The following is a 15,280-nucleotide window of genomic DNA, read 5'->3' on the forward strand; positions in this document are numbered from 1 at the left end:
GCACTTTCCTTTAGTAAAAAGGATATTCCCAGCTTCTGGTAGTTGACTGTAACTCTGAGCTGAAAGTGTTTCTATTTCAAAACATACATGTGTAAAATTCTCACGTGAAAACTAGCAGAAGCCAACCCACTGAAGTGTGATGGTTATTTACCCTGCAGTTGGTCCTGGTCCAGAGGGGCCAGCTAGTAAGGTACTGATAATAAGTTCAGACATGTTTTGTTTAATAGACTCTAACCATTTATTTAACAAAATGGAAATTTCTAATATCCAGCACTTTTCTACATTCAAAATTTCAGGGAAAAGAGACCTGTGTTCTACAGCGTATATTATTACAAAAGAGTTCATTATCAACTTAGAAGGGTGAAAACACTTTCTCTAGTGATGAGGATTCATCATCCTTTAGTGAAGTGAGGTGACATTTTTCTTGTGGAAAAAGTCCATGTTTCTTGTAAGAGAAGAGGTATTACAAGCACAATCTTCCCTCTTCACTCAGACCTGTCCTTCTGAGGATTTCTTTTACCAACAAAACGGGTGGAAGTCCATTTCTCTATTTTGGTTCCCAAGTCAGGTACAAACCCTTTCAATTTCGGGAAAAACTCAAATATGTATAAACCACAGGGTGGAGCTTGTTTTCCCGACCTCCTTCCTCACACGCCGCCCTACGAAGACAAGGCTTCTCGGTGGTTATGCTCACGTGTGGTTCACCGTGCATGTAGTTATTATTATTAGCGTGAACGTGTGGGAGACATTCTGAATGATGTATAGCATCCAAGGGAAAGAACAGACCCCCCAAATTCAAATTATTGCTCTTTTGAACTCCAAAAGCTCGCAATCACTTGTGCCTCGCAGAATCTGGGGGCTCTATCCCCAGGTGCAAAGTACATTTTCCAGGTTTCTCCAGGGCAAAGGCAGGGTGAACACCCTCATTAAACCTGTGCCTAATGATGAAGAGCAACTGCCCACTTTCCGCATTTATGAACAGAAGCCTCTGGTTGGTGTGGTCCAGCAGAATGCCCACTCTGGCGGGATGCTCAGTCACGTGAACATCGCTCACAATGCCACTGTAGAAAAATGTGTATCTGAAATGAAATGGAATGGAAAATGAAAAACTTCGGAAATCCTAAAGGACCATGATAAAGAAAATCCCTTGGGGATAACGAATTTATTCAGTTATTAACTTCCTTCCACAACGAGCTGCAATACGTTGTCCCAAGTACTTTAACCAGATCCCTCCCAGATGCTCTAATGCATAGCTCATCCCAACAGATGAGCATTTTTAATAATTTTGCTCCTTCTACATTAGCAATTAGTCCCAGAATAACCAACATATGTCTCCCTTGTGATTTTTCTCAACATTCTAATTCTCTCCCAGCTGCCCACGTGTTTTAACTACCACATTCATGGCGTGTCATTCTTTTCAGTAGAAGTCCTTTGAGGCTGCCATGTATTTTTAAAAGTACTGCTGGTTTGCCTTTCATAAAATGTGTTGATTTTACAGTTTAAAGATTTATAATAACTTGCATGAGGGCCTTTATGAAGTTTAAGACATATTTTATTATTTTTTCCCTGCTTCAGTCTTTGTATAAGCTCCCCTTCTTCCAAGCCAACTTTCTTTTTCATCTCCATGTTTTTACAGCCTTGAAGCTAATGGGGTTGCCTTTGATTTAGTTCTTCACTTGAAATAAATTTAATTTGGCAAGTGTTCATGTGGGCATATCTCTGTGTCCAGCACTTTTCTAGGTCCTCTGGGAGTATGAGGGACCAAAGCCTACTGTTTTTGACCACCAGGAATCCATGCTCCACTGAACAGGAAGTTGATGATGACTTGAACACTGGCTAGAGCTGAGATTGCAGCTCAGGGCACAGACTGGTAAAGTGTTTACTAAACACACCTAACGGGCCTGTTTCGGCTGTGAGAGGACAGGTCCCAGGCCAAGTTGGGAAGGAGAAGTTGCTCAACAGAAGTGCTAAATTGCTCTGTGCAAACAAGTGACACAAATTTGGAGGTTTTGCCCACCAGTCCTAGAAATGGAAGGTGGTGCCCTGAAGGCAGGGGGAAGGAAGAAATGAGATAGGGAGAGCAAAAGGATAGATGAGGGAAAGTTCTGTGAATGTGGTAGGTCTGAGGGATGGGTCCCTAGAATCTGGGTTAGTGATTCTGGTATGGAAAAAAAAAAGGCGAAGAACTTTGAAGACCTTGCGATGTCTCTTAAAGGCCCAGAAGCTTAAGTGCTGGTGTATTTAGAAAATAGCCAGTTGGCAACTTCACTGAGGAATGAAGCTCATGTGAAAGGGCAAAGGTTTATGGGAATGGGAAGCTAAGCAAGACTTAAACGATGATAAAGGAACCTGTAGAGCAAAGGTTGCAGGTGGCAATGATGGTGACCAGCAGTGCAGGCTGGGGCTCTTACAGGAGGCTTGGGGAGCAGAGGGGCTCAAACTCAGCCATAAGAATGGTCAGGCTGCACAGATAGAAAAGAGGGAAAAGGAGATCCAGGCAGTGGAGGCAACAGAAACAATGATGAGGTGGCAGAATAAGCCTGTGTATCATGGAGGACATCACCATCTGCCTGACAGGTTTGGAGGGGTATGTGAATGACTTTAAGGATATTTCATGGGTACATGAGTCAGGAACCAGGAACTAGCCACATGTGGCCACTTAAAATTAATTAAAATTAAATAAAATTCAAAGTCTGTTGTTCAGTCCTACTAATTATATTCCAAGTGTTCAGTAGCCACATGTGACACCATTTTTCTATTTTTGCAGAATGTTCTATTGCACAGCACTGGTCTAGAGTTCTGAACACCCAAGTGAGCCACATTCCTACCCTGACATAGAAGACCCCTGGTGCCCGCAGGCCCAGCCCCGGGCAGCCCCTCCCCACCAAGGAGGCCAAGGAGGCCAAGACCTTCCTTGAAGATTTGGCTCCCCAAGTTCCACAGGGCCTGGAATAGGCCCTGCCCTGCTTCTGCCTCCATTTCCTCCTAACTTCAGCAGTTTCTTCTCCAACCTGAACTCTGGCCTAAAACTAAGCCTGTCTGCCTGGGGCCTGACTTGTTATCCAGCTTCTGACTATTCCTCCCTGGGACTGCTGGTTCCTGGTCAAACAGGGATCATCCAGAGGCCTGACTCTAGACACTTGTGTGACCCCAGAGCTGCCTGTGCCAGGACCCCCCACCATGAGCTGGACATACCCCCAGGACCTCACTGCCAGCCCAAACTGGGCCCGGGCCCCTTTCAGCCCCCACTGCTCGTCGTCGTTTGCCTGGTCACATTCCTTCTCACTTGGCCTCTTCACTGTGATCCTGCCTGATTCCGATACCACTGTAGATGTTTGTAGATTTTTGAGCAGAAAAGGATGGGACATGATGAAAATGAGGTTTTAGAAATAGTTGCCAGTTGTGACATAAGAGAGCCTGGGGTGGGTGGGGACTAGAGAAGGAAACAGGAATGGTGGCTGTGGGCGACACTGGTAAAGGAGGTATGGAGGCCTTGAACCAGGGTGGTAAGGTTAGGAACGGGCAGATTCTCTTTTTCCCCAGACTCCTCATTTCTCCTTTCTGGTGTGACATCTTAAAGCGTGGATTCTATGCAAGTAGAATCAAGAGTAACCGTGTTCAGTTTAAAATCAGGAAGCCAGAAAAAGTTAAAAACATAGGAGCGGCTGCTACAGCCATTTTCTCAGCATCCTAAAGGCCAGGGATGTTCTATTTGAAACATGAAGGCACTTGAGACCTGACCCCTCTGGGCTGCAATCACGCCAGTGGGCATACTCTTCCTCCCGGAATGTGCTGAACCTGCCCTGGACCCAAAAGAGCTCAATTCCAAAGTTGTTGAAATGGTTGAACAAGACATAAAATTGTGTTTTCCAGAGTCTAGAAATTTGTTTTCAGAGGCTAGTCTTTGGTTTGCACTCTAAAGGATTCAAGTATCTAAAGACTTTTTAAAATAAAATCAATATTAGTTTCATATCTAAATCTGATTATAAATTCTAGGTCTGTGTGATTTTTAACTCTTGGTAGGGGTTCGGTCCTTAAGCATTGCACAGTGCTGAGTATCAACTAATCACAATTGCCTGACTTGAAATGTGACTTTAAATAGCTCTTGGAGATGGTGCCCTTACGAACCATGTCAGAGAATCAAATTGCCAAGTGGGATGCAGGAAGAAACGTGCAGCCAGAGACTGCAAAATCCCAACCTGTGGGCTTTTCTCTGGCAACTTGCTAACACTGTGGCTTTCTTTCTAAAGCATTACATTTGAATAATATCCCACATTGTATGATACTTTACAGTTTCAAAACTCTTCCCTGTACCTGATTTCGTGTGATTCTTACAAGGCCAAAAAGTAGCAGACCAAGCATCACTGTCCCCTGACAAGACCGATGAGGCCTGAGCTCAAAGGGTGAACCAGCTTCTGGTAAGTAGCTACCAGGAGGACAGAGCCAGGACTGAAAGAAGGCTTCTGGCTTTCAGACCATCGCTGCTCCATTAGACCATGCTGCGAGCGTATTCAGATGATAACATGGCTGCCCTTAATTCTCTGAGATGAACCCAGGTTAGTGGCTTTTTCACTTCAACCAAGTAGACAATACTAATAACACAGACCAGGGGGTTGCAAACTTTTTCTGTAATGGGCCAGACAGAAAATATCTTAGGCCAGGTAGTCTCTGTTGCAACTAGTCACCTCTGCCATTGTAGCACAAAAGCAGCCATAGACAGTATAGAAACAAGTGAGCGTGACTGTGTTCCAGTGAAAGTTTATTTACACAAACAGGCAGTGGGTCATGTTTGGCCTGTGAGCCACAGTTTGCTACTCCCTGATATAAACCAGTGTGGGAAGGGCAATGGGGATCCTCTTCTTCCTCACTCCTGTTGACTCCTCCACAGGGAGGGAACCCGTTCAGCATTACCCTGTGGAATGTCCCCACTCTGGGATGAGTTTAGAAGGCAAAGCTGGCCATGCACGGCCCGATAGCTCCTTCCTATTCCCTGTCTCTTGATTAGGAACATCCGAAGGAGACACACATCCTTTTCTGCTTCTCCAGGGACCAACTCTGCCTTTATCTATTAATAGGGATCAATATTTTAAAAAAAACAACAACCCAAAAAACAAAAATAACCCCTTGCTCTCAGGTATGAGCCACATTCTCTAAAATTGGCTTCCTCAATAATAAGAATAATAGCTTAATCTCCATATACCTGTCTGTCTTGTTTTCTTTCTTCGTTGGCTCAAAACTTGGGCAGGGAAGTAGGATGCCATTTATTAGGCCCTTGGAGTTCTCTGCTTAGACATCAACCCAGGACACTTTGATGAAGGGGAGAGGAGTAGGGCTCCAGCTTACCTCTGCGGCTCAGAGCAGTGCATGTACCACGAGGTCTCCCCTTGCCCCACGGCACCGGCCTGTACTGCGGAGCTGGAGCAGATGCCAAGTCGATATGCCGGGCAGTCTGTGACCGTGGTTTCCCAGTAATGCTGGCCATAGGCAGGCAGCTCCTCACCCAGCACTGACGGGATTCTGTAGGCGAAGTTGACCAGGACTTGCTAGCCTTTATCTCATAGATGTCAATACTCACAAATTCACACACAGTTTAAGCAGGACTCTATCCTCAGGCACCGCTGGAATTTAACTAAAGACATCCGTTGTTCATTGTGCCCCCAACCTTGACTTGACTGCCACAGAATTCCCTAAACTCTCAAGACGCATTTAACATATTTCCACTGCCATATACAACATGCATGTACTGCACACTGCCTCTCTTGAAGAAGCTGGGAACCAGAAAATAACCAGAATAATGCAGGACAAAAAAGAAATGGCACAATCTCTGCTTCTAAAGAGGATGAGAGAATACAAGGGAGGCACGTGGGGAGTTCTAAGAAAACATGGCTTGCAAAGTCTTCTTACAAAACTTGCAAAAAAGACTCTCCAAAACCTTTTTTTTAAAAACACTGAGTTCCAGTGCCTGCTGACTTAACTGGGCACAGAGACCAATGAGGTGCTGCTCTTGGACAGCAAGACGGCTGGTGAGGCCGACGCAGAGTGGAGTGTTGAAATCGACCGGGTGTGATGAGGTGATGAGTGTGCTTTTTAAAGGCTTGTGGTCAACAGTCTCTGGGATTTGTAGTAGGTGCACCTGAAAGGTTGTTGAAAGGTCTCTTTCCATTTCACCTTAGCTATTTTTGTAAGAGGCACTGGGAACTGAACCGAAGCACTTTCAACTGCTGATGGGTAACCTTGTTTGCATGAACTGCTCCACGTTGCCTTAAAATGGCTGAGACAGCAAGGAAGCATTTTTAATTTAAGCAGCGTTAGTATTCAGTCAGCACCCGCTCCCCTTCAATAGATGAGAAAGTGATTAAGGCAACGGAACGTGTTTCACTTTCTCACGTCTTCCCCCAACCACAGTTCAGAGAGGCGGCCACTGACAGGCCCTTGCTCTCTGGAGCAAAGCCTGCCTGCCTGACATCTGGGAGATAATTTTTTATTAACCAATAAATAAAGTTCTATATAGTACAGTACAGTTATCATCAGTTATTATACGTGAGCTCTTTCCAAACAGTGTGTTTCTTTTCTTTTTGAGTTTTTGAGAAATTTTAAGAAAGACGGAAAAGCCCAATCTATTCAATCTATTTTTTAAATATTTTTTTTTCTGAATTTACTCATTAGTGTATCTTTTGCATCTACAATGTTCTGGGCCCCATGTTAGATTCTGGGGATTCAAAGATGCAGACTATATAGGGCTGCTGCTTGAGGATTATTCAAACTCGAGCAGCTGACAAATGACTCTACACAGGTTCAGACCCTTTCACAGATCAAATCAAAGAGTTCCTGGGCCCAGAGAAGGCTTGGCCGTTTCCAGGAGCAGGTAACACCTGAGCTGGGCCAGACTCGGGTGAACAGTGACCTGAGAGGAAAGCCGTGCAAGTCCGTGCTGGTCAGCTCAGTGCTTTCCTGTGAGCGCTTACTGGCAGGCCGCACCAGCGCCAACAGTGGCCTGTTTCACATGGCTTAGGGTTTTCAAAAGCCTTTCATGTGCTTTCTTCCATTTGACCCTTAAAAATAACCGTGAGATATTACAGGCAGATTGCAGAGCAGTCTCCCCACTGTGCGCTCAGGTTTGAGTGCTAGAGGTGTCAGGGATGGGCAGGAAAGCCTGAAAGTCCTCCATGGGGCCAAGCTAGAAACTCAACAAAATGCCATTCTCCTCTATCTCTTTTCAAGTGGATGGATGCAAAATCTGGTTTGCTATTGAAAAACAATAGAAGAATTAACCTGGATTCTTTTTTCATTAAAGCAGAGATAATACCTTAAAACAGCCTATGTTTTAAACAAAACATCTGTGTTTATATTTCCAATAAAAATATTGACACTACCTCTGTCACTTTTCCCCTCCCCAGTAATGAACCGTAACAAAACTACACAGGTGAGCACACATGTATATTCAATACCACACACCCAGGCATGTTCATTAAACCAAAACTATGCACAGGGAGGCCACAGTGAAGTGACACCCCGTCAGAATATTCTATCGCAGACTCCCTTCTACTTACTCTGTCAGCCGTCTTCTCTCGGAGAAACTGATCACTGTTCCATCTGAGGAAATTTGCAGAGCAGGATGAGCCGTTTCTCTCAACAAGCGAAATCTGGTTCCTATTGCCGTTAAGAAAATATAATTGTAACATTGCCACAATGTCAAGCACTGTCCCTAGGCCACGTCCCATACTTCAGACCTTAATCTGCCCTTCTCCTGACGTCAAACCACCCCAGTGTTTTTAGATCCACAGTGAAAATTTCATAAGGCATTAGTGAGAGCCAGTGGCTGGTTACCTCTGCTGGTGTGTGCCTCCCGAACTAGAACTTGCTGTGCTATGCAAGCTGTGCTCCTTACACCAGAAGCACACATCACCTGGACTTGAGCTAGAAATGCAGAATCCCAGGCACTGTCCCAGACCTACTGAGTCAGAACCTGTATTTTATAAGAACCTCAGGAGATTCATGTGCACATTAAAGTTTAAAAATGCACTGGTGTAACCTGCAGGCGTGGTTCCAACAGTGGCACCATGTAGGGACTGTAGGGAAAACGGTTCCGGGCAGGCAGCCCTCCTGTGTTCTCTTTATAAGTATCAGGCCATCCCTAACTACATCACAAATGAGACACATGCACAAGTTTCTGCTGGTTAAGCACATCACTGAATGTGCTAACTCAATCTTGTGCCATCCACGGGTTTAGGATAAAATAATGAAATGATTGCCTTTCCACTCCCCAGTTCTTTTCACAATAATTGAGAACAGCCACACAGTTTTGTTGGCAGAACCTGGATTATTTTCTCCAAAATGTCACTGAACAGTTTTGTTACCTCCTTGAGTTATTAGTCACCATTCAATACACATGAATTGACACAATGCGGTGCACACACAAACGGAGAAATAAGACAGAAGCTTACCATGCAATAAAATAAGAGTATTCCCATCCCACACACACTAAAAACATACAAATCGTAACACATTGTGGGGCAAACAAGAATCATCTGGGGAAATTAAACACACACATCAGAGCCCATCCTCAAATCCATTAGATCAGGACCCCCAGGAACGGGGCTTGGGCACTGGTACTTCTCAGCACCCTAACAGACTGCTAGTGGGTAGCCAAGGTTGAGGCCCTCCAAATCAGGAAAATAAAAGAAACATCTTGACCCTTGACCAATCTTGGGTCCTCATGCCGGCAGCCTAGCCCAGCCAGCAGTTTGGGGCCTTTTAGACGCTGCCTTCAAGGGTGCCTTCGCTGTGTACAAAGGAGAAAGTACCTCTGGTGGAAATGAGCGCAGCTTCACTCTGTTCGCTTGTGCCGAATGTGTTGATGGCTCTCACGTAGAAGAAGTAATTGTCATTGGGCTGGAGGTTAACCTTCAGCTGGAGTCCTTTAATTCCAGAGAAAGATCTAAATACAAAGGGGGAGCGGTAATTTTAAATATAATGCAAGGTGTGCTCCTTATACCAGAAGCACACATCACCTAGAAGTGAGTTAGAAATGCAGAATCCCAGGCCCCACCCCAGACCTACTGAATCAGAATCTGTATTTTGATAAAATATGACTCATCATATTTCAAACCTATAGTGAATGAACATCTTTTATTAAAAGCGTAGAACTTATTTTTATTGTCTTTTAATGACCACTGGCGTTAGCAAGCAAGATTGTACAAGGTGGTCACTGTTCACTAAGATTACTTTATGAAATCATTTCTACCTTCGTCAACTTTTGTCCAACAGATGGGCTTTCAAACTGCTCTTTGGAATAAAACCAGACGAAGTTTTGGGTTTTTTTTTCTTTAAAATTCAGTATCAGTTAATGAATCTCCAAGGATATACTATTTTCTTTATCAATTTTTGGTTCAGGGGGCACTTTTGGATTAAGATGATGTTCAAACAATCAATAATATAAAAGGCCCTGGTCACCTCAGTAACAGATCTGGAACTGTGGAAAACAACATGAGTGAGGATTCTGTACACGCCATCATGCTGAAGTTATAGACACTGAGATCTCCAAAGAATACAATGTTTTTTTTACGGTAAGTTTAATCCTGGCAAGAAAAGAGAATTCTAATTGCCAAATAACTCCCTCCCCTCAAACTGCTATTCCTAAAATTCCCATTTATATTAAAAGAAAGTGACAGTAGTGGCATGCAGCTGGCAGCAGGCTTGGAAGAGTACCCTGTAACAGCCCACCCATTTAAACACTGATGGACTTGCTGGTTTTGAAGAGGGAGTTCTCAGAAGCTGTCAAGGAGTAGAATAGTTTTGTGCCTTTTCTCAGTTCTCTGGATTCTACTTGATATCATGGCCTAGAGCATTTATACAAATAAAGCACACAAGTGCTCTTCCCTTTGGCCTCCATTTGGAGAGGATTTGGAGAGAGTTACAAGTTAGTTTTTTACTAATGAAAGAATTCTTGCTGCTCTGGCTGGTGTAGCTCAGTGGACTGAGCGTGGGCTGCAAACCAAAGGGTTGCTGGTTCGATTCCCCATCAGGGCACATGCCTGGGTTATGGGCCAGGTCCCCAGTGGGGGCCATGTGAGAGGCAACTGCACATTGATGTTTTTCTCCCTCTCTTTCTCCCTTCTTTCCCTTCTCTCTAAAAATAAAATCTTTAAAAATTCCTAACCCAAGGGCTAAGGAGATGGTCCTCTTCCTGGGAGATGCGCAGTAGATAGCAGCCAATGAAAACAGCAACAGTAGCTTTCATGTTCATTCTCAGGAGAGGGTTTTGTAAAATCTGTTTGCTTTGTTGTTTGTGCATTTCTTTCCGTTTGTTTGGTTGTTTATGAACATACCACAGAAGCTTCAGAATCAAAGAGTTGCCACTATTCATTCATAGATTTTTTTCAAGGTTATTTCTACTTCTGTTGATTTATTTCACTTATCACTCACTACCTACCTTAGACAATAACATGAAGAACCAGGAAAAGGAAAAAGAGTAATTGACTCAGAACACAAATTAATTTGTAAGTTTTTAAAACCATAAAATCTTTACAGAATAACAAGCATCCTACCCTCACCCCTCCATTTCTAAAAGCACAAAAACTCCAGTGTGTTCCTCAGAAAGAAGGCGGGGAGGGGAGAGGAGCAGCCTGGGCCTATTTGTGTATCTGCTCTTCAGTGCCTGTGTCTGGGAAAGGTCAGCGAGTGTACACCCCTCCAATGTTGTGGGTTGTTATTTTAGAACCTACCATCTGACCAGAACCTGGGGGAGCGTGCTATCTTTAGATGTGCTGAGAACGAGTCCGTGCTACTGAGCCAGATGTCCACTGACAACTAATTACGCTTCAGTTAATTAAAGAAAAATATGTCCTACAGTTGAGAATTTAGCTCCCAACTAATATCTAGAATATTATTTGGGGGTAACTGTATGGCTTATTTTATTTGAATTGATGACTGAAGAGATGTTTTAAATATACATTAATTATAGTAAGCAGTAAAATTATTGTCTCAGTAAGCACACTGGGGTCTGAACTGAATTTCAGACTTCATTCACTCATTAAATAAATATTTATTGATCACTTATCATGTGCACAGGCCCTGTCTCTGCCTGAGGGGAAGTTAAGTAAATAAGCAAATTTCATCTCTAGAAACCAGATAGAACTTACTGACTTCATTTTGAAATGATGCAGCCAAAGATGCTGTTTTGGGGGGTGTTTCCCCTGAAGCTATATGAAGTCTGTCAAGGAGGAAATTCCACATAGGTAGCCAACTGCATGCTATGTTTACTAAGGTATTTAAGCCAAATATAGGATCAGATCCTTCTTTCGGTGCCTGCACAGGTCCTGCAGACTTCACAAACATGCACAATGACCTCGCTGAGCCTGTGAAATAAAAGCACCAGGCCTTTAAATGAAAGTAATACAAAATGTGGTAGTGTCTTGTTGCTTATAAGTTGCCATTGTATGATCAAGAACCAAGAACAAAGCAAAAAAGCTTAGATATAAACAGTTCACTTCCATGCCTATTTATTTTTTTGTGTGATCTCACTTAAATGTCATAAAAGCCTTCATGTCAGCTACCCTTCCTTTTTATCCAAATGAAAACTTCAAAAGATTTTGAAACTTAAAAACTGAAGAGTGGCATCCTCCCATAGATGATATATATATATATATATATATTTTTTTTTAAATTTCAAAAATAAAAACTTGTCAAAATTACAACTGAATCCACATGACTTATAATGAGCCTGCAGTTTGCAGAATTCAAATTCACAGAATATTCAAACTGCGGTAAGTGATTAGACAGCTAATGAAACCACAGCAAACTGTTGGTGCTTAGTAAGAAGGGATTTTAGCCTTCTCGTGATCTGGCTAGAAGTCTAGAGCCAATAGTAACATTCAAAAGACAAGAAATGTGACTCAAACTGTCTCACTTGGAGTCCTAAGTGTGGGCTTAGCCTACAAGGGCCACGGTGCAGTGGAGAAGGAGAGCTTTATGGTCTAATTTCCAGGAATGCGAGGGCAAGCAAGTGTCTAGAAACCCTGACTCATCAGCAAATTAGCCCATCGCTGGTGGAACGTGAGCACACTGCGGAGCACAGTCACACCGCTCGGAGCCAGGCAGGTCTCAGAGGATTCTCAATCTGCCCATCTCTCCACTGGCAGGACAAAGGACGTATGTTAAACTCCTATGCTGTAAAGAAGACAGAAACAACTTAAAGGAGACCCACCGTTTCCTTGGGCAACCATGTGAATGAGACCAATTGCTTCTGGGTTTTTGTTTGTTTGTGTTTGTTTTTGTTTTTGTTTTTGAGAAGGCAAATGAGCAGAAGCCACTAGGAGGCTGCTATCTGCTCAATATAATGAACACCTTTCTAACTTGAGCCCTTTTATTCTTTAGTTCTCACAAGGAATTACCGAAAAGTTTGCCAGATACTATAAAGTAAAAAAAAATTAATGCCCTGATGCTTAATGAGAAAATACTAAAAGCATTCCCATTAATTAAGTCAGAGGGACAGACATGAGGTTAAAAAGTTGGGAGATAGGAGGTAAAATTGTTAGTATTTGCAGATGATATGAGTTTATTTAGAAAGCATAAGAAAATTAGCTGAGAAACTCTTACACAATGAGAACATTCAGTAAGATGGCTAGGTGTGAAACTAATATACATAAGAAATGAAAGGCTTTCACATGGCCCTGACCAGTGTGGCTCAGTTGGTTGGGTATCCTCCTGCAAAGCAAAAGGTCATTGGTTCACTTCCCAGTCAGGGCACGAGCCTGGATTGTGGGTTTAGTTCACAGTCGGGGTGTGTGCTGAAGACAACTGATTGATGTATCTCTTTCACATCAATGTTTCTCTCCCTCTCTTTCTCCCTCCCTCCCCCTGCCTCTTAAAATAAATAAGTACAATCGTTTTAAAAAAGCCTTCGTCTACAAACAACTAAATAAACATATATCAAAAGAAATACCTTATTTAAATAGTGGCACCACAAAGACCCCCTAATAGCCAAAGCAATCTTAAAAAAGTAGAACAAAGTTGAAGGCATCACATGCCCTGGTTTAGAACTATACTACAAAGCTATAGTAATCAAAACAGTATGGCAGGGAGCACAGGGAACCTGCAGGCCTCTCCTCATGGCTCCATCCTGAGGGTTGTGATGTGCTGGAGCCATGCAAGAGCAGCAGGAGCTGAACACGCTGTTCCACCAGGAGTTGGACAGGGAGAACTCATACCACTCAACACCAGGAAGACAAACAATCCAATGAGCCTATGTGGTGTGATGGGCCCCCTCCCTGGGCCTCAGCACCCAGACGCAGAACCCCCATGTCCCCTCACACTGAGCCTGTGCGATCCCCAGTTTCTCCCATGCCCTCTCCCTCCACTCTATTTTCCTGCCCTAGTTGCCACTACTACTTCAGCAATGGAGCCACCATCCTGCCTCTGGCTTGAGGCATCCAGCTCCCACCCCAGAAATGCAGACCCTACCTGTGAGGAAGACTGTCTCCAAGAGCACCCCCAAAACTGCAGGTGGCAGGCTACATGCCACTCTCATCTCAGGTGGCTGATACATGAGGGGAAGGACAAAGTGGGTATCTTGCAACATCCAGATGGCACAGTTTTGAAACAACTACAGCCACCTCCAAAGGGTCCAAGAGAGCTAGAATTCTATAATATGGTTTATGCTGCTGATTGTACTGATGGTGTTCTTTTATAACTATGAAGATATTTGCCAAAATATTGTAGCATCTGGTCACCTCCCAGTGCACCAAATGATTTATACATACAAGATGACATGACCCATAAATTTAGTAAGCCCCATATAATGGATGTAAAGATAGGGGGAAAAAGCTATGATCCTTTTGCCTCATCTGAGGAGATTCAGCAATGGGTCAGTAAGCACCCACTAATGGAAGAGATCTGGTTCCTGGAGCTTGGCATGCGGGTTTATCATGTTCATTCTGATCGCTATGAGACACAAAAACAGCACTACGGAAGAAGCTTAACAAAAAGAACCTCTAAAGGATGGAGTTTCCAGCTTTTTTCATATTGGATTCTGCTTAAGAAAAGATGCTGTTGCCGCCAGTATTGAGAAGATTGAGAGTATTCTGCAGTGGTTTGAAAGCCAGAGCAGTTTAACTTTTATGCAGGTTCATTACTATTTGTTTTTGAAGGTTCATCTCAGCCAACTACTACAAAATAAAATGACAGAACTTTGGCAGAAAAGTTTTTGTCCAAAGAACAACTCTCAGACACATATGTACTAGAGTATAATAATAACTTTCAAGTGTTAAGTTCCACAGCAAATGGAAAAATAGAGGCTTCAGTAGGCAAAAGCTTATCCAAGATGTATGCTCATCACAGAAAATGTATTCAAAAAAGCATCACAGTCAGACTTCATTGAAAGTTGAAAATATAGCCCTGGCTGGTATGGCTCAGTGGATTGAATGCTAGTCTGCAAACCTAAAGGTCACCTGTTCGATTCCCAGTCAGGGCACATGCCTGGGTTGCGGGCCAGGTCCCCAGTTGGGGGCATGCAAGAGGCAACCACACATTGATGTTTCTCTTCCTCTCTTTTTCCCTTCCTTCCCCTTTCTCTAAAAATAAATAAATAAAATCTTTTTTTAAAAAGTAAGTTAAAAATATAGAGCAAGACAATGGGTGGCAAAGAAAATGGATGGCACAGTAACTGCCCCCAGAGAGGAGCATTGAGTAGGTAAAGTATAGGTAGAAAGTGAACCTAATCTTCACTGTATTCCCCTTTGTGTCTTTTAAATTTGTACCATATATATACATTATCTATCCAAAATTAATTAATTTATTTTTAGACCTATATTACAAAGTTCAGGTATTTAAGAATTGATCGATTATGTTTGCAGAATGCACATTAATTTGAACTTTGTGAAGTAGCTTCTCTAAAAATTTGATAATTTAACAATTAACCACCATCAAAAAGTAAAAGAGAACCAACTGTATGGGGGAACACATTGGCCAACAATACCTTGGACAAAGGTTTAATCTCCAAAATAGGTAAAGAACTCATACCACTCAACACCAGGAAGACAAACAATTCAATTAAGAAATGGGCAAAGGACCTGAATAGACACTTCTCCAAGGAGGACATACAAATAGATGGCCCATAGACATTGAAAAGATGTTCGATGTCACTAATCATCAGAGAGATGCAAATTAAAACCACAATGAGATCTCACCTCACACTGGTCAGAATGGCCATCATTAACAGATCAACAAACAACAAGTGCTGGTGAGAATGTGGAGAAAAGGGAACCCTAGTGCAGTGCTGGTG

At 43.0% G+C, this 15,280-nt stretch overlaps 1 protein-coding gene and 1 pseudogene across 1 annotated transcript in view; one reads left to right on the forward strand and one right to left on the reverse strand.

Moving 5' to 3' along the window:
* Positions 1 to 220: 220 nt before the first annotated feature.
* The window catches only part of CMYA5 (cardiomyopathy associated 5), a 92,585-nt gene continuing 77,525 nt past the window's right edge, over positions 221 to 15,280 (reverse strand). The window contains exons 10-13 of the mRNA XM_045197852.2: positions 8,805 to 8,938; positions 7,551 to 7,650; positions 5,344 to 5,517; positions 221 to 1,079 (exon numbers count right to left, since the gene is read on the reverse strand). Coding sequence (XP_045053787.2) covers positions 833 to 1,079; positions 5,344 to 5,517; positions 7,551 to 7,650; positions 8,805 to 8,938 — 655 coding nt within the window. The 3' untranslated portion in view covers positions 221 to 832. The remainder of the gene's footprint in view (positions 1,080 to 5,343; positions 5,518 to 7,550; positions 7,651 to 8,804; positions 8,939 to 15,280) is intronic.
* On the forward strand, positions 9,679 to 14,427 carry LOC112307461 (inositol polyphosphate multikinase pseudogene; annotated as a pseudogene).

This window comes from Desmodus rotundus, chromosome 1 (genome assembly GCF_022682495.2).
Source record: "Desmodus rotundus isolate HL8 chromosome 1, HLdesRot8A.1, whole genome shotgun sequence".
NCBI lineage: Eukaryota > Metazoa > Chordata > Mammalia > Chiroptera > Phyllostomidae > Desmodus > Desmodus rotundus.